General features: G+C 40.4%; 1 protein-coding gene across 1 annotated transcript in view; it reads left to right on the forward strand.

The window, feature by feature from the left end:
* Positions 1–20391, forward strand: part of LOC131693299 (uncharacterized) — a 29245-nt gene that overhangs the window by 7878 nt on the left and 976 nt on the right. Inside the window, exons 3-9 of the mRNA XM_058981018.1 lie at positions 6019–6264; positions 10456–10598; positions 11252–12531; positions 12592–13038; positions 13447–13941; positions 14014–14125; positions 14934–20386. Coding sequence (XP_058837001.1) covers positions 6019–6264; positions 10456–10598; positions 11252–12531; positions 12592–13038; positions 13447–13941; positions 14014–14125; positions 14934–20386 — 8176 coding nt within the window. The remainder of the gene's footprint in view (positions 1–6018; positions 6265–10455; positions 10599–11251; positions 12532–12591; positions 13039–13446; positions 13942–14013; positions 14126–14933; positions 20387–20391) is intronic.

Raw genomic sequence — 20391 nt, forward strand, 5'->3', positions numbered from 1 at the left:
TAAGAAAAACATTTTGATATTGAAAGCCTTCAGGTGTAGTTGTTACTCTTGCTGAGGCTGATAATGTTGTTAATGCTGCTGTATGAAGGCTGATTGGTTGGTTGTGAGTTCTTGACAAATTGCCTATCTGTGCAAAGCATAGTGTGCGATATGTACCGATAAAATGAATTCTTTGTCGCATATCTACAAAATGGAAAAATTTATACAGCTTTTGTCAAGACGCTCATCGTGGTTACAAAACTGAAGCTCTGAACATGATTCCAGATAATTTTGTTGCCATATTAGGCGTTTATTCTGTATAATCGTTTCGTCCCGTGCTAAAATTAATCACGCTACTGGGCACGGTAATCCACTACAGCACGGAAGAGACGTTTTCAGAGATACGAAGGAAATGCGACAGCGACTTTTCTATCCACAGTTAAAAGCGCTTCAAGCTATGAAAGTAATTGCTTTTATTTGCATTATGATAATTTAGACTGGTTTACGAAGGGTATGATATTTCAGCGTTCAACTTCGCATGGTCGACACCTAATGGATGCGCAGTATAAATGATAACGTCAAAATTAGCTCAAACAGCGTCACTTGAACCTCCTCATGATAACATAATAAACATTTAACATTGAAAAAGACGAGGGTAACTTCAAACACCCTTACAATATTCATGTCTGATTATGCCGATGCTAATTGATGTGCTAGCACCAAGGATCGATTCTAGGTCGAATTTGAGTTTTATCTTCATTCAATACAATGCCGGGTGTTGTTTTGACTAATACGAAGAGCGTTATTCCATGTTTCGGTCTTATATATCGAGCTGGTTGAATATTGACTTCATAGATAGGATAAATCTAACTTGGCGACTATCCGATAATTTGTCGGATGTGCAAATTGATAAGTCTCGTTTCATTCACACAACTGGCCAACAGTTGTCAAACTAAAGCATTCTCAGAACACTGACAACAAATTTATAATTAAATCAATTGAAGCAACCTTTTTCCTCGTAAGTCATCCTCATTTCTTTCACCTTCTCTCACTGCACATTGAAGATATATCACCGCCAATTATCCAAAATTCCAAGTTAATCCAAAACCTTACGTTCCACGACGACGACGGCGAGGATGATGGAAAGAAACGTACTCACATATGACGCGCCTAACCGATGTGGCCCATAAACTCGAATCCGTTAGGCGAACAATTGCTACTTAGCGCGACTGTGGTCAGTCCCAAAGGCATGGTCTCGACCCAAGAGTAACTAAGAGGAGGTGATGGTCATGGGGGAACCAATCAGCGCATGTTAAACGAATACGCTATTTTTTGTATTTTTATCGTTGAAATTAAGGTGTCTAATTTTCCAGGAAGTTAAAAAAATCTTCCTTATGGAGTTCCTAAGACATGTAAAACTTTCAGAGTAATTGGAAAATTTTTGATTATAACATTAGACTCAAACGATTCTCCTCAAACTTTGTATACATTCCAAGAAGTAATAATTGTGAGCCACCCTCTTCGATAAAGCTAACACCAAACTTGAAAGTTTGCACACACGAAAAAAATGTTTACTCTATCGGTGCGAAGAACTGTGCAATTTCTTCAGTCCCACCGAGAATGGATCGTGAGGCAGGGTCTGAGTACCGTACGCTGCCCTGTTGTTATTTTCTTTTGCTCGTTCGAGCTTTAGTTCCGGTGTTTATGTGCAAGAAGCAACCAGTGGAAGACTACTTTTCGAAAGCTGCAGTTCCACCCCGACGAGAAGCAGAAGTTCATTAGCATTCAATTAATCTCGTCTGACTTGTTTGCCTTCGATGAGTATTGGAGGCAGTTCGAATAAATGGAACTGATACAAGAACTTTCGAAGAGATGAAGTTTCTGTTTGATGCGAACATCGCCTCAGATAAAGTGAAAATAAGGATGCAAAACTAAAACAGTCCTCGTGAAAACTATATAGTAGTGCTTCCTGTAACTGAAAGTGATAATCGTAAAAAGTACCTTCTTTAATTGCATTCATTTGAAAATATACGAAAGATTGCCCACACATTGAAAATATGTAGTTAAAAGCATAGTCAGACAAGGCGCACGGTAGCGAATATTGAACAATGACGTTTAGAGCAATAAAAAAAATGTAGCATTCAACGAGCTGTAGAATTAGAACAGCACACGCTTCATTGATCTTTTAGTAATAATTATAGTCATTGTTGTGATTTACAAAGTAATAAAATGATCGATGGTGTAGGTGGGAAAAAACTAAGGATTGTCGAAAATAAAATCAATCCTTCAACACCTGAATTAAAAACAAATTAATCGATTCTTTATTTCTAGCAAACATGAAAATAAATTACATATACTAGTACATTTTTCTGCATCAAGTTGATTATTGCCAGCGATGGAGTGTTCGGAAAACTTTTTCATAAATCTTTTTTGAAGACTTGCGGCGATTTCTTTTATGTGTCTCAAATTTCGATAATGTGCACTTTCCAATTATAAATGATGAGAGATAGAAAACTTTACGGTATTGGTAGGATATTTAGTTATTTCATGATGTTCAGGATTCGAAACTACAGGAACGCAGATACAGTGTCTACTAAAAGTTCAACCGGTATTGAAACCCGGCCACTTTGACAACATTGTACTATTTTGTGCGTGCAATTGATGCTAGGCAATGCTTTAGGTAGCCGGATTTCTCGGCTTCACGGTAACTATATAAATGTTACAGCGTGTGGCGACATTACTGTAATAAGCCAACACGCAAAGCCTTTCAGCTATACATTGCCACTCCGCCTAGTGAAACGGTTTTCGTGATCTTCGAGAATAAAATATAATATTTCCGAGAACACCTACACATAAATCTATAAAGAAACGGCATGCCTTCGACCAACAAAGCCAACAAAGAACCGAGAAGTATGATGTCAGTTTGGCGAAATGTACGTAAACCGAAGGAAAAGATTCTCATGCAATTTCAGCGTAATCAATTTTACAACACAGTATTACCGAAACGTGGCGAAATAGCATCTTACAAATCAACCTACTGTGGTAAAATGGAACAAGTGTTTGAGTTTCAGTTTTCAATCTTATATTTATGTAATATGTACGAAATGTAACAACAACGGGGTTAAGATTACAGGTTTGCTTGACCACACACGCCACCCATTTTGTGACCGAGTAGAGAAAAGCGTGTTCTGGAAACCAGTCACGCTTTTAATTATTAATAAGACTAGGATTAGAAGCAGTTATGTGGAATAGTCGAGCATTAGATTGGACTAACTTTGAATCACCTTGTACCGGAAGCACGCTAGGGTGGCGCTAGCGCTTAATACCCGGAAAATATTCTGGAGATGGGAAGTGCGTCAAATTGTACTAGTGTTTTCACAAAAAGAACATTATGTTTAGAGAAATAAAAATATAGATGTTAGATATTAGTACATTGCACCTAGAATGACTCGACCGTTCTTCGGAGAGCTAGGTGAAACGAATAGATTTGATAAAAATCACTTCATAAAAATTATCACTTATAAAAAGCAACGCAACACGGCATTAGATGGTCACAATATTATTTAATGAAACTTTTTTGCCATTTAAGTTTTGTTCTTGAAAACCCCGAAAACAGATGTTTTCAGTTTATTCATCAACCTCCAAATTTGACTTTTAACAAAATGCGAGTAGGACCTGCTAACCTTCTCCCGAGTAGTAAAATCCTAGACTGCTCTGACGCACGATGAGGAAGGAAGCTACGTTCGACAAGAAAAATCTTTAGTACTCTCAGTATGCATCTTACCAATTTGGAGACCTCACGTAAAGTTTAGAAATTTTTCGACGACTTTGATTTTGATCTACAACAACTGCTCTAAACCAAAATGTACCTATGTAGATGGCGCTATATACCCTTCCATGAAAAATTCAAAAAATGAATTGCCAGAATTGTACTGTCATAAATCACTTCAAATAATATTTTGTAGTTGCCTTTAATTTGCGTAGTTTAACCGTTGTATGTCCAACAAAAAACAGCTTTAACAGGCCAAGAGTACCAGGGAACCGGAAATTGAAATGCTCAAAACTATGGCTTTATTTAACCGATTTGAACACTTTTAGATGTTTTGGATTCAGAAACTCGTCCACTTTTTGATTCTGTTAAACTGAACCGAATGAATGTATCTGGTTTATGGTGATCCGGATGTTTCGGAATAATGCTCCAGTACTAGGGTATGATTGGTAAATTTTAAAAATATCTTAGCAATATGAGTATCAAAACTGTTCAAATTGTATCGGAAGTCTGTTATTTATTGTTTATTGGATCATATGGCAAATCGACCTCAATGGGGCCACTCATGGCCCCACAGGAACCTGTTCCGGAATGTCCATGCCGAGGTCAAATCACCAAATGGTTTCAAAACTACAAAATACAGCCTGCTGGAGCAATTCCAAGAATTTTGATACCCATATTGCCAGAACTTCATTGAAATTCATAAAAAGCATCTCAGCACTGGACCATATTTACGGAAATCCGGGTTCGCGGGAACTGAAGGAATAAACCCGTATCATTTTTACCAAATCTAAAAGTGGATGGTTCCAAAACATCCAAAAGTGTCGAAATCGGTTGGAAATTGCCTTAGTTATTGGCATTTCAGTTTTGTGGGTATCCGGGTACCCTCGTCGGCTTGTTACGTAGTAAAAAAATCAGGAGCCCCTCCTCCCTCCCACCCTTATTTTATCTACAATATTATTAATCCAAAAGCTAGTGAAGTTCTAAAATGTCACAAAGTTTCAATTTCCAACTATGGATAAAACATGGGAATTTCATCAAATGAAACCTAAAAAGGTACCTGGGTACCACGTCGAACACACAACAATTAAACATGAAGTATGGTCAATACGCTTGTGCTTATCGAATGCATTCATAAGATCAGGATTTTTTTGAAAAGGGGTAAGACCAGATAATTTTGCTGTATAGTATCTTTAGCGCTATGTCACGATTGTAAACATACTGATGCATATTCAAAACACGAGTATATAATGTTTTCCATGCATATATGCATTTTCTGCGTCATAATTGATATAATACATAAATACAAAATACCTTTTTTATTGTTTTTATTGTTGTAAATTTGAGATTATCGGTTCTGGCCGGAAAGAATATCGGGTTACCGGAAATAGCATACAAAAGTTTAACACGAACTTATCAGCAATCATCAGCTAACCGACTGGCGGCTCGTGATTCGTGCATGTACATAACATTATTAGCTTAATGCATTTTTTGCATCAGCTGTATCGTTTGGGTGTACACATAACAATACTGTGATGAGATGAAGCAATGACATGACAGTTCTCTAACAAAGATTCTTTCAATTCGAATATGGCTTTGAACTGAAATGCAGAATAAAATTGATGAATTTAGTCATCAGGACACACCTGTTAATAAGAAATATGCACCTTCAACCATTTGTTTCATGAAACGTGATTTACTACTACATATACATAGCAGTTGATAAAGCAATTTAGCATGCGACCAAAATAATTCTTCACACAGAAAGAATGAGCTTCACTTGAGCACGAAAATCCTGCTTTGGAGAAATAGACTTTTATGTACCACCATAGCGAATTGTCTGCACACAGTTGTATAGGTAGAGCTAGACTTAGATAAACATGTAAGGATGTGTAAAAGCTCTGTAATAGTAATGACGGTAGGTCATTCATAGCAGCACTGTTACTTTTCTTACTCGGTATCTATCTAAAAGCTCCGTTCAGTTTGTACATATTAGACGCATATATATATATATAAAATATTCTACCAATAGCTAGATTGAGACATGAATACTTTCAGTTAACCGGATACTTTTTTTCTCTTTTCTCTCCTACTGCTCTCTGTGTACCAAAATCTGTCGAACCAATCACACATGAAACGATAAATCAAACACGCACCATTGCACCAATTCAAAATTATAAATAAATAAAAACTGAAACCACCCCTTGCATAAACCACCCACCACCCACTCACCAATCAATCAACACAACAATAACAACAACAAAAACAAGGCTCCTCCGGGCAGAATTGTTCCATTTGCGGAAGAAAGGCAACGTGAAGTCCTTGGTCGGTGGCTCCCTAGATCGGCCAAACTATATCGAAACGACCCGTTCCTGCTCGCGCTGTGGTGTCGAGCTGGGCAGGATAATCAACAGGGGAGCACCGTGTCGTTCCTGCCGACTGCGAGTGTGCAAGGGGTGCCGCGAGTTTTCCACGCGTACCACTGACTGGGTTTGCGTTGTGTGTCACAAGCAAATGTGAGTGCAGCGAAATCTAGAGACCAACATAAAAGGATAAGAGCCCTTTACAGTAATACCCCGTTTCCGTTTTTCTGTTGGCTGTGATGTAGTATAAAAGAAACAATCAACAGTAATGAACACAACACTGTCTGCCTCATTTCTTATACAGTATTTTCAAGAAGATTATGTTGCGTTTACTCGTTTCTATTTATTAATTATTATGTCGCAGAACTCCGGATAAAAAATTTGCAACTATTTATTTTTGTTTATTCGTTTAATGTATCCAGTTTCCTACCACGGAATACTGCCCGCACGGTCTTCGAATTTTTCGTTACACAACAAATGGTATACGCTATACGTTTCCCAACCCTTAACCATATGATGTAATATTTGCGTATCGGTAAGGCACCCAGTAGAATCAGGCTTTATCCCACACGTTTGCTCTGTTGTTTTTAAGTTGTTTTAATCTGACTGTTAGTTTGTAAACTTTGTGTACGGTGGCCGAATTCGAATGATTCGCATGGTGCTTGATGTATTTTTTCTTGGGGCCTAAAAGAGGGTTAAATGTGGCATTGCTGACTTGCAAAAGTCGCCAAACAATCCGAATCCAATTATACCTACTATTCTAAAACTACTAGTATAACCAATATTTAAATATTCTAACAGTAGAGTTATAGGTGCCGTTTGAATCAATATGTTTCTTATCGTGTTACTATTCAGTTAAGTTTCAAATAATGCAAGTCAAATAGTGCATGAAAGAGAAATATTTTAAAAAAAGTATAACAATTTTAATGAAGATCCAGAAACATACATGAATGGAAAAATCACACTCAAATGCGAAACTCGCAAAAGTGCCTTTGGCAGGTGAACTTTTTCGCATTGAATATTTACATGTGTCTACTGCCGATTGATGCATCCTGTATGTACATTGGATGATGTTTCAGTATGTCGACTTGTAAGGATTGCGACAGGCAGGCTATGTGACAGGACTGTCATCTAACGTGACACCGAATGTATTCATCAATAACCCGATCTGGATATGATGCTGGTTTGAATCACTCCTAACATGTGGACTATACTCTAACTTATCGGATTTTACCTTTCTTGTCAGCATACAATCAGTAATAACACCGGAGTTATTTACCCGGTTTTCACTAATATTACCTGTTGTCCACCCAGCACTGTATTTTTCAACAGGGTGTATAGCTTGCACTCGGGGTATATAGTGAATTTTGATGATGTTGTAAGTGTACGGTTGAAGTCTCATACGAACGAGCTAAGAAAGGGTAATGAATCAATTTTGGCAGTATTAGTAAGGGAGTCGCACTATTTTGTAAATTACTCGGTCTGCAATCAATGGAATGTATATACATTAGTATCAATAGCTTTTCTTCATTTCTGAGAACCAGTATAATAACAAATATGTGCTGAAAATGGTAAAATATTCATGTCTAAGCGCCGCGAAAGCTTGATCAGAATGCTCCAATTTTGACACTACCATTTGAGCAAATGCGTTGAAAAAAAGATGGCAAACTCTGCTCTAACTGCTTCAAATGGGTGGTGTGATAAAAAGATTGAGGCGAAAATAGGTTCATTACCCTATATCAAGTAGAACATGTTTCCAATTGGTTATAAATCGTATGTGAAACTAATGAAAATAAAGGAGCTACGACCGATTATCCTTTTATAGCGTATACGGTTTCTTTTTAAAGCGTTTCCGGTGAACGTAATATATGCAATGAAACGACTGATTAGGTTTTCTACAGGAGTCAAAAAAATCTTTTTTTACGCAAATGCCAATGCTTCCTTTTAGACATTTTAGTGGTATCCAGCGGAGAAAACAGATGAGAATGGTGAGTAAAACGAAAGCAATTATGTGAAAAAATCGCCCCAGAAGCTGGATTCGACCCTGTGACCCTTGGGACTTCAACCTCATGCACAATTTCTTCTCAAGTAACAATCGAGACATTATAGCACGCTACAGTCTAAGCTTTATGAGTGGCTATAAAACTATCATAAGAGCTAAATTGTTACTAGGGTTATGACGGCCCAGGACGAAAAATTATCGCATTGGCGACAGTGATCGTACCACTTCCTCTAAAGCGAGATCACATAATCGCCACCGCAACCCAACACATTTGATCTATTTAATTTCCCTGCTAGATACCAAGGCCGGGGTTTTTATTGTCGTCTCGTGTCTGATTTTAGTTCATTACCCATCGAACATCGGTTGGTGGCAGGGCTAATGAAGACTGTCGATCTCTGTCCCATGCCCAGTTAACAGAGGTACGAAGGAAACGAACCCGCAGTTCGCATTACTCAATTAATTCATTTTTTTATGTAAGTGCCAATGCCTTTTTTAAAACTTTTTTGTTGGTATCTATCGGGGAAATTAAATAGATGTGTTGAGTCACAGTGGCGATTGTGTGTGATTTTGTTTTAGAGTCAGTGCTACGGTAATTATCCCAAATTCCACAATCTTATCATCATAGCCTTGAGATAACATAATGAAGGGTTTGTGCATGTGGCCGGAGTCCCAAGGGTTGCAGCTTCGAATTCTGCCTCTGGGGTGATTTTCTTCACATAATTGCTTTCGTTTAACTCACCATTTCGATCTGTTTTCCCAGTTGGATACCACAAAAAGACTTCAAAATAAGTGTTTCTTACGATAATAGCTGGTTTTTGAATATAGGGATTTATAACAAAGAAGACATTACGGAACTGATATTAAAAAATGAGTTTTCAGGCATCAGAAATACAATTTCCATTTAGATTAAAATCTTTTCGTTCATAAACTTACTATTATGGGAAAAACAAACGCCTGCAAAATTATATCCAACGGCGAATTGATTGTAAAGTTATCTCAACATTAACGCTATGAAAAACAAAAGATAATGCGGCGGATAACGGATATTTCTACAATCATACGAAAACATGTTCTATCAGGTATGCCGAGTGCAAGGATTTACAATTCTTTAAGAAATATATTAATTAAATGGAACGATCCAATTCTATAGAATATTTAATATGTACTCCAACGTATTTTATATGTTAAGTTCACCTCTTATTGCTGTGAGATACTACACTCTTTCTGTGCGAATTTGATATTATTCAGTTTTACTTATACAATTTTACTGTCAGTTAATCAATGTCACTTCAAATTTTCAAACTAATATAGCATACTCCACGGCAAAGCGACGGTCTTTTAAATTCACCAGACACTCTCATCAAATACTCTTGAAAAGAGTTTTTCCCCCATTTTGCTTTCCACAATTTGGGTCGATAAGGATAAATGATGGCAATTCCATCGTACAACCCTTACGGGCGGGTAGGAATACAAATTCGTCCATTTTCCGCATATGAATCTAGCGGATGGTTGATTGTCACCGGACAAGAAAGTTTTGATACCTATTAAATTGATTATGCTTTCTAATGCTAGTTAATTTTGATATTCAAAGCATAACGGATAGACGAATATTTCGCTCATTTGCCTGATAGTCGTTCCATGCTGAGTGAAAAATCTTCTTCAATTCATCAAAGATAACTATTATGAAAATAATAAGTCTTTTGTTCAAGGTTGATGATGGCTTGTTCTTACCGAACAATAAGTTGGCTGGCTGACATTTCAAAAATGTTCAGGCATCACCCAATTTAAACGAATGAGCAACTTTTCAATTGATATTACTTGATTTGTTGTTCTAAAATGAGTGGGAATGCTGTGTTAATAACAACTTGAATCTGTGATGTTATTAGACATAGGAACCACCACACAAAATTCTAAACAGCTACAGCTTTTTCCGCTTTACTATCATGTACGTCAACATTCCATACAGTTTTTGTTTTTCTTTTGCAATCATCAGCATTATGTATCTTCAGTTTATCGCCTATTGTACTGAATATATCCATGAGCTACTATTCGTACATATAGGTTATTTAATTGCTTGGGAGATGATATGCTCGTATGATGCAACGTCAATTAGCTACTTAATTACTCTATAAATATCCTATAATTTTGATAACCTCTCCCCGTCCATGGTGATTTTCATTCCCTTTAAAAATGCAAAAAAAATGTCACGTGTATGTCATTCTTCATATAAATTTATCATCATAATAATATTTGGATTGGTCCTGTCGTTTATTTTTTTTCATTTCATTGCCCCCTCCCTCTGTAATCATCATGGAAAAATCATCGACCCTGTAACAAAGCAGAGAACTGCAAGCAGCAAGCGAAGATTGGATGAGCGATTACGCAGATAACGACGTACGCCGTACCTCGGTCATCGCGGCGAAGGATTATCTGCCCGCATCGGACCTGATCAAAAAGAGCATCCGGCGTTCTTGGACAATATCAAGTGAGTTTTGTTCTAAGCTGATAACCACCCAGCCGTGTTACTTTTCGTTTGAAAAAAATTCCCCACAATAATCAGGCTCGACATAAGGGGCGGGTTTGACTGTTGTCATTAGAAAATATAATTAATCTTTTGACGATTCAAAAATAATGTAAGTGAAAATCGATTTCTCTAAAAGAGTTTTGTAACGCAAAAGCTCGAGCTAATAATAAATATCACATTCAAAAAATCTTTCACTTCAAGTAATTTTCATTTAATTGTTCATTCTGTGGAGATCGAAAACTTCATCCCTAGCACCTCAATCGACGGGTTAATTGTAGTCCGGATACTGCTATGTGAGTAATATTCGAGAATGGATCGATTGACCCAGAAATCGGACGCTTATCGAATACAGGGAAAGCACCACATAGAAAAAAAACACAACAGGAGAAAAATAATTACCAACTTGTAGAAGAATGAAACGAAATACGTCTGTCCCGGTACCTTGTGCCTTTCCCCTTCATCGTCATCGCCAGCTCTCGGTAATAGTCACTAACTGGGTGTTCGGCATGTGTTTTTCATTACTGCAGCAACGTGTCAGATGTGTCTGTCTACAAAATATGTGACTCACTTTGTTTTGTTTTATGTTTTTTTTTCTTCTTCTATGCCCACGTTAGATGCGGAGGATGAAAATCGTCAAGCCGGACAAGAGGCAAATCCACAGCAATATACACATTTACCTCGTAAGCAATCGCAGAGCAGTTACCCATCGTTGGTGAGGTATCCGTACATAAACCCCTGCAGTATGGCTGATTACACACAAGAAGACGAATTCGATAATGAACTACAGCCCCCGGTGGGCCGCCGGATACCACGACAATCAACACTACCCAATCCAGATGCCGGCATGTACTACGGTAGCAATAATAATCTCATGCCACCGTCTGTATCACCAAAACAGCTTAGTCCCAGCCCACAATACAGTCCATACCATACGGACAATGAAAACGATGACGCAGATCCACCCCAATCGCAAACCTCACCGGTACCGGCACGGTACAAAATTCGTAGACAATCAACACTACCTTGTAGACCAAATGAAAACCATGAAGTAGGACCCAAGCTATTGGCCACTTCGCCAAACAGTAGAACTAACCTGTACTGTCGATCACCGGATAAATCCGACAGTGATCCACCCCCAAGATATCCACCGTTTGTACGTCAATCAACTTTTCCATCCAATACCAGTGATCCATTTTTACTGCAAATTCAGGCTCATTCACAGCAACAACCACAACAGCCACCACTACCACCTGGCCAACAGCGCCAATTGCCCACCTCACCCAATCGGATGTTATTCAGTAAATCCCCCGACAGTGGTGCCGAATCGGCTGGTGACGGTGGAAACTCCGGCAACTCGTCGATACCCCGCCGTTTTCAGATGACCAGGCAAGCCACACTACCTAATCCCGAACAGCACGTGAAATTGCTTCCTACATCCCCTCCCAAAAAACAGCTATCACCGCACAGTATTAAACGCTCACCAGAGTTTGCACGTCAAAGCACTCTCCCGGCACCAGATAGTATGAACTCGCTCTCGGTTCATCAGCACGGACCAAAATTCATGCCTATCTCACCAAGACAAAAGCAATCTTTTTTATTTCCACAACCAGCACCAGCACCACGTCCTTTTCTTTCACAACAGCATTTCCCAACGATAGCCGATGAGCTATCTACGACACCCCAGCAAAACCCAAGCACTCCGAGTGGTAGTGTTGGTGGCCCCGTCGGAACCGGTGGTCCACATCACTCTTCCAAGATGATAAAAGTTCGTAGTCATAGTAACGAAGAGTATAGTCTCAATAGAGGGCCCCATGCGCCCCCTATTGGAGCAGGGGTACCAAGTGAAGGACGCAGGCTGCTGCCAGAAATACCGAGCAATCGCTCACCAAGACTGGTACGTCAAGAACACGTTAGAGAAGACACAGTAAACTCTGAAAAACGATCTCCCAAACAGAAAACTTTTGCTGAAGCGAAACAAGCGATGATGGACGATTATGACCTAACGAACGACTCGACTACGCAGTTGAATTTCGACGAAGATGAGGAAGCTAGCTACTACAATAACGAGGAAACCTACGACACTTACAACGTGGATCGGAGATTACGCTCTGGCATGACACCGGCCAGTACGATCAAGAGTGCCGAAAGTTTCCTGAATGATTCCAGTCCAGAGTATTACTATCCAGACGATTATCTGAAGCAGGGAAATAAGAAGGAGAGCCGCCTACGTCGACGAAAATCTCGGGATCTTCCAATAGAACAGGTGGCATCTTCCAACGAGGATGAACCAGTTAAGCGAAAACCGGAAACGATGCGTTCCATCTCGGAGGAGTCGCCAGGAAACAAATCGATCAAAATCACACCCCGTCGTTCGTTGTCTCATCCGGAGAAAGATACCCAGGTGGGAGTTTATCGGTTGAATGTATGAACTCTTTCTTATCGTTATTATTCAGAAGGTGAATTGAATTGAAAAAAAATCCCAACCGAAACAATAGCAAATAATGTCTGTATATAGTGATATATGCTATGTGTGTTTCAAAGTTGATATGCTATATTTGAACACTCTTTTCCAATTTTACTGCTAGTAAGAGCTTGTAATATTTCATATTTAAGTTAGTTAATAATCGATTTAACCTATTTCATAGTGTTTTGAAGATATGCAGTCACTCATAATTGGCTTCAATAATTCAGCTAAAATAAGCGTTAAAACAATTCACATTTAATTCACAAAAAACAGATAAGAAAGAGTCAATATAGTACATTATATAACAGGGTTGTACTATTATTCTGAATCATCTTTCCTTTCCAGCAAATACAAAGTTCACGCAAAATAGAAATCTCAAAGATTCCATCGCCGCGTCCACTAGCGGAGATTCTGGCGCGAGCGCAGAAATCAATCAAACTACCGTCACCCCGTCGCAAAGCATTCAAATCGATGGATCAGGCATGTGAATCTGACCTGGTTGGAATATATCAACAGGTGAACTCGTCATCAGTTGTGGCAACGGATACGGGTACATCGATAACAGCAACATCCGGCAGCATCGGCAGTACAGGTGCAATTACACGACCTGGACCACGCAAGATTTCTGCCTTCCAACAGATACTACAGAATCAACGGTTGCAGAAACGAGATTCCAAAAGTTTAGATATTGTGGCGTCTAAATTGATGGAAGAAAAGTATGGTGGTTATCCAGAGGCTGATGAGGACAAATCCAAATCGCTAGACGATGGGATTTTCAGTGGTGACAAGAACAGCGATGACAACAGTAGTGATGAGCAGATCAACTTAATTCATAAGAGGGTAACATATACGAATGAACTGGTTGAACTTGATATTATGTTTGACGATTTTTTTTTCTTGAACTCGACACAGCATAAAACGCATTTAGGCGAACAGGAGATTCAAAGCGCTGTAGAAGCCGCTGCTGTTCTTTTCAAGAAGGTTGTCCTCCAGCGGAGAGAAGAGAAACGCACCAAAGACGAAGGTAAGTTTCAAGCGTTGTGTAGGTGGAAGGTTGATTCTGATATGCGTTGTGAATGATAGTATAGTTTCATCGGCTAATGTATTTCTCTCATATGACTAACTTTTTTTACCTTTACTATATACCATAACAACAAATATTCTTATGAAAAGGCAAGGTTTCGATATTACATCATAAACATCTCCAATATCTGCAAATATAAATTTTATTGATAGGTTTTCGCATACACCCAACGCAATTGATTCGATCGTCGCCCTAACACTTACTAAATATAGCTAGTCAATTCACATTTTTGGGGTTTGCCGCATGTAATTTTAATATAAACATAGGCGTAAAACCCACTCCTTTCCCGCTACTAGTAGGTGTATCATAGTACTTGAGCGTAGCATATTTATAGAAATCAGTGATGAATGCTAAGGCGATTTTCCAGTTTTCAGCAAATGCATCAAATATAAAAAGTAGCAACCGGACACAAGTCTAACGTAGTTACTGAATCTAATACTAATATATTTATCATTTGAATGCTATAATAAACTACACCCCTTTTGCTCAACCTAGTTTTACAATGCTTGCTTCTTCGGCTAACGCAGTGTGTGCGGGGGCGTATTAGATTTATTCAAGAATTTTACTCTCTACAGCAGTACAAACAAGCTTGCTTGCAACTAACCAACTCAGTAGTGTATTATTAGCTGTAAAGTAACCAACAACTCAGCTAGAATCAGTGATTGAAAATAATAAAATGGTCACTAACCAAACTAATCGGATGATTTGAGTGAAACCGAGAAATTCATAGTTCCCACATATTCTTCAGGCGACTACTGCGTCCATCGTCGACACCATAAGCTACCCTTGCTGTACCAAAACAGCCCAGGAACTACGCGAAGACAGTTGTTGTACGACGATCCGACTGCAGGTTCATCGTCTTCAGAACCAGACAGCAATCTGGCTAAGCTGCCTTTCACCGACTGTGATGACTACCGGTTGGTGTTCATCAGTTCGGACTCGTCCAGCAAGGAAGAGGAATGTGATAGCAGCTCCACAACTTCATCCGCTTACACACGGCACAGCATAGCTTTGGACGATTGTGATTGGGATTATTTTGAGCCAGGAATAAGCACGACGACAAAAACGCTGCTATATGACATTACAACAACTAGCCAGGCTCATAGGAACACGCCCCGGAAGAGATCCCTCCTACAGTCCTCCCCACTAACATCCCCGATGCTGTACAGAAGGCAGCGCAGTGGTTCATTCTACTCGGGCAACCCAACATATGATAATGGCACGGATGATGAATTTTTAACCCACACTGAATCCTCTTCTTCGCCCACTAGGAGCGAAGGATTTTTGGAACATTTCGAAGAATATCGCAATCTCGAGAAGTTGAAATCAGATATATGCAAGTGTGACTGCGGTTTCAAAACCCATTTCGTACCAATCCCGGTTCCCGTTCCCATTCCTGTGCCAATATCAACATTTCACAGTTGGTCTCACAAGGAGCAATTGGAAACAATGCTAAAAGATCAAAGTCAGAACGAATTAATCAGACAACTCTGGAGAAACTGTAGTGAGAGCGCACTTTTCGAATTTAAGCCTAATAACGGAAACTGTATGCATTCACCATTATGCTGCCAGCATCGTCAAAAGGGAATGAAGAAACCTAAAATTACCGCCGATAGCCAGGAAATGGACCAACCGAGTTCTGACCAGAGAGAAACAAATGATTCGACGATAAACCAATCTGAACAACAGCAGACTTTTGTAGGCCGGAATGTTGAGAGAAAGAAACATGGTAATGGAAATAGCAATAATAATAACATCAATAATGCGAGTAGTTGTGCTAGTGTGGATGTTTCTCTGGTCCAAAAGTTGTTTCGCAACAGCGATTTCCCTAACAGCCCCAGTGCGAGTAAAAGTAAAATTGATCCATTGACTAGTACCGAACTGACCGCTGAAGTCATCGCTAGTCTGAGACAGGGTGCTCCTTCACTATCATGTGGCAATGATCTTACCACACACGGTAGAGACGATAAAGATTTAAAACCCACGGCAGCGACAACGACGACGACGACAACGGTGGCGGCTGCGATCAACCCCCACAAAATAGCTTTCGGCAGTGAAAATTCGCTGACCTCTACCGGAGCACAAGAACAGAGCTTTAGTAGTAGTAGCAGCAGTAGTGGCGATGAGAAATTATGTGAAAAGCATAAACCTAACAAAAGAAACCCTACAGTGCACCATCGTCGTAGTCACGAAGCCATTAAAAATGAACAGCCACTTGTGACCGTGCAAGTGCAAAAACCTGTAACGAGACAGTGTGGTGTGAGTGAATCAGTAATAACTGTACAACGACGTGAAAAAGAAAAACAACAACCACAGCAACAAATAAGTGAGGAAGACAACAGCATAAATGAAGAATTAGTGAACCAGTTGAGCGGCGGTGGTAATGCAACAGCATCGTGTAATACGTACAATGACATCGCGAATAGCGTACTCTTGTGCCGCACGGCGATATTAGTGACCAAAACGAGTGAAGCAAAAAGGGGAAACTATGCTGAAATTTCAAGTGGCGAAGTTAGTTGTAAGCAAAACACTTGCAATGAGGTGACGTGTGATGATAGTACTTATCAGTTACTCGATAACGACAGTATGATAACAGTTGAAAAGGGCATCGATGCGGATTCACCTGCAACACCGGGCGAACTGACAGGTTACCTGTTATCCGAAAGTCATTTCAGTTCGTCGCAATCATCTGTGGCCAGCAACGAGGACGTGGACATGACCGATAATCATCTGCCCCGATCCGTTCAGCGTAACTATGATGTCACTAGTGAGCCAATTTTGCTGAAAGTGAAAGGTCTGCCCGCTAGTGGCGAAGATACGGATTCTACGACGTCGTACAGTTCATCGAACGACACGGATACCGATGACACCGGGACAATAGCAGATCGAAGACCCGCTGGTGCGAAAAAGTTTTTTCAAGTGATGGTGGTTAATACGGATTCCGAAAGAGAATCGAGTGATTCGGACATTTCAAGCAGTACTTCTTCGAATTGTCTGAATCAGGATGCAAGTTCCAATTCAAAAGTTTCCTCCAACTCGATCGGGGATAGTGGGATTATTTTGAAACACATACGACGAGTTGATTTAGAAGACGAGAAACTAAGCGATTTCAAGGAGCAGATTTCAACCGAAGACCAGAGAAAGGTAGAACCGAATACAGTTAAGGCGAATGTGATTAAGAAAATAGAGTTGGAAGGATCAATTCCGTACGAAATTTGCGAAAGTACCAGTACTGGAAACATTGATTGGGCAAAAGCTTCTATGCCAACAAGTAGTGAAAGCTCCGACAGTGTGAGTACCTCAAATACAAAGCAAGAGTGCTTACGCGAGGAAAACATAGAATCACCCAAACAGGTAGCCACGCACTACAAACACCATTCGGAGCATGCGGAGTTACCTCCGAACACAAATACTAACGAGCAATGTAGTGCAAATGAAAACAAACACAGCGTGCCGTGTACAGGTGAGCAACTGCAGCAAAGCATAGAGGAAGAAGCGAATTCACCATCACCACCACCGATGCCAACTGTCCACGATCATATCGTAAACACGAAACCAGCTTCAGTTGTAAACGAACGATCGTCCAACGCGGATGTAAATAACTCTTATGTAGCAGCGACCCATGCTGCCAACAATCGCTACAAGAGTTTAGTTTTGATTGGCCCCGACAACGGTACGACTTCAATGGCAACCGAATCGCCTGTGCCGTCATTGACGATTGGTGGTGTTGAGCAACAGCGCGTTGCAAATAATCCGCCTCACGTGAGTATCGTCACGAGTCACACCACCCGTATTGTGAGTAGCAGCGATGATGATGATCAACAACAACAGCAGCAGCAGCATCCATCAACTTCGATCACCGTTAAACACACCAATTGGATCTCGAAGGCAATGCAGGAGGACGATGAAGATAATTATGGTGATGATATGTTGCCAGCAGACGACGAACCCGATCGATCGATCGATCGCGGTTTAGCGGATTACTTTAATTTTTCATTGGAGCAGGCATCACCTCAAACGAACAGACGACCCGTGAAAATCACAACGAACGAAAGTGCAATAACTAGTGTAGTGTCAGACAGTGACGGGAGTGTATGTGTTAATATTCAACAGAGCAATAGTGATGGTGATGAGGGGCTGAATGAAGGCAATCTGTTAGATGCTGTCCCGATTAGTGAAAGTGTTTCAATGATCACAGATAGTGTTATGGTGGCCGAGTGTAGTAGTGGGAGATCTAGCAGTAACAGCAACAGTAGTGGTAGTCTTAATAACAGTAACAAGAATGGCGATGTAACGGTTGTGACAGGTGCGAATACACTGTCGGCAGTAATTTGTTTGGAAGATGGTTTAGCAGACGATGATTCGTGGGTGGAAGAAGCAAGTCATGACGAGGAAGAATTCGCGACTACGACCGCCACTGAATCGGATATGGACGATTCGGGTGAAGAGATTTCGCTGGGTGTAGATCGTGAAGAAGAATTGCGCGGTTATAATCGTGCCGCGATCGATTTCACACTTCATACAATTGTGGAAGAGAGTTGCGAAGACAGCGAGGCAGAATCAAATCGCAAATCGGAAGCCAAACGAACAAATAGATTTTCAGCTTCTGAGTTAGAGAAATACTTCTTCTATGGTCTAGCGGATGGCGCATCAGGGTCTATTCCACAGAACTTCCGAGACGATAGTATTTCCGAAAGTAGTTCTGTTTGTAGTGAGGGTTTAGATTCACTTGGGGGTGCCGAAGAATCACTCGGTACATCTGTGGAATCCGCTGATCTTGCATCATCTCGATTGGAAAAATATTTTCTTACTGGATTTATGGGTTTTACATCAGAACGTAATGAGTCCGATGGTAGTGGAAGTGTCGGAAGTGACAGTGAAGGTCACCCAAGTCCTGAACAGCGCAGAAAACGACTGGTTCGAGCCAGAGGGGCAGGTAGATCTCAGAGTTCTTCGCTTGATAATTTACTAGCAAAAGATGCCGAGATTGAACAACAACAAGGTGAGGGTCACGAATGTCCCGACTCATCCGAAACGGACACCTGCGACGAGTCGACCAATCAAATGGATAAAAATGAAAATGTATACGACACTGCAAAGCGGAAAAAGAAGTTTTCCAAAAAGACAGATAGCGATGACTTAAAGAAGTACGTTGAAATGCAACAACTGCCGTTGCCCTACAAATCTGATAAAGATGGTTCTGAGGAAGATTGTAGGACGACGCCTCAGCCTGATCTACCACTGGCGAATTCGTTATCGGAGAGCAAAAAGCAGAACAGCCGGGACAGTGGTTTCATTGGAAGCAATGACGATCTGCTGAAGGACAGTGAGGCAGTCAGATCCCCGGAACTCAAATTAGAACTTGAGGAAATTCAAGAAGAAAATAAAACTGATCTCAAAGAAGAAAGCAGTTCCTATAAGACACCTGCTAGTGGACCTCCTCCGGTTAATCTAGTTCGGAAGGACAGTTTTAATAATTGGAGTTCGGATGAAGAAACTAATCTTATGATGTCCAAAATGAGACAATTCTTCAAGACGCTTGTCGCTGCTTCGGCAAACAGTAAAGCGGCATCCAGGAATTCCACTCCTACTGTCAGTGAGCCAAATACTCCGAAACATGGAACGCCAGTGCCAAAAGCTCGTAACCGAAGCAAACCACCACAGTTGGTGTATTTTGAGAACGAGTTAACTAGACTGATGAAAACTGTTCCAGGAATCAGGGATGAGCAGGTGCGAGAAATAGTCGAATATCTCAGTAGTGAAGATACGTGGTCGGATTCGTACGATTCGTCTGATTACACGAGCTCGGATTTAGAGGGAGCTGTATCGCAAAAATCGAGTCTACAAGCACAGATTTCAGCTAGTTGCCAGCAGATAATCAATAAGTTTGACATACTGGAGAAGGATAAAGAAGGTGACATTGGCGATGGCGGACTGATCGAAGAGCCTCATGCATTGAACAAGGAAACCGCATTCGTATATCATCGGCTAGTAGCATCGCTATCTAAAATGACGAAAGACGAAGAAAAACCAGCAAGTGTGACCAACTCGCCCCCACTGATCGCCAAAGTGATGCATCACATTGGAAGTCGGCTAGTAGCACTGATGCACGAAGTTAGCAGCGGAGAATCGCATACAAGTGCATCGCCCAAATCTGCTAGTATACGATATCATCAACGAAAGGTGCAACCGAATATATCTGCCAC

This window comes from Topomyia yanbarensis, chromosome 1 (assembly GCF_030247195.1).
Source record: "Topomyia yanbarensis strain Yona2022 chromosome 1, ASM3024719v1, whole genome shotgun sequence".
NCBI lineage: Eukaryota > Metazoa > Arthropoda > Insecta > Diptera > Culicidae > Topomyia > Topomyia yanbarensis.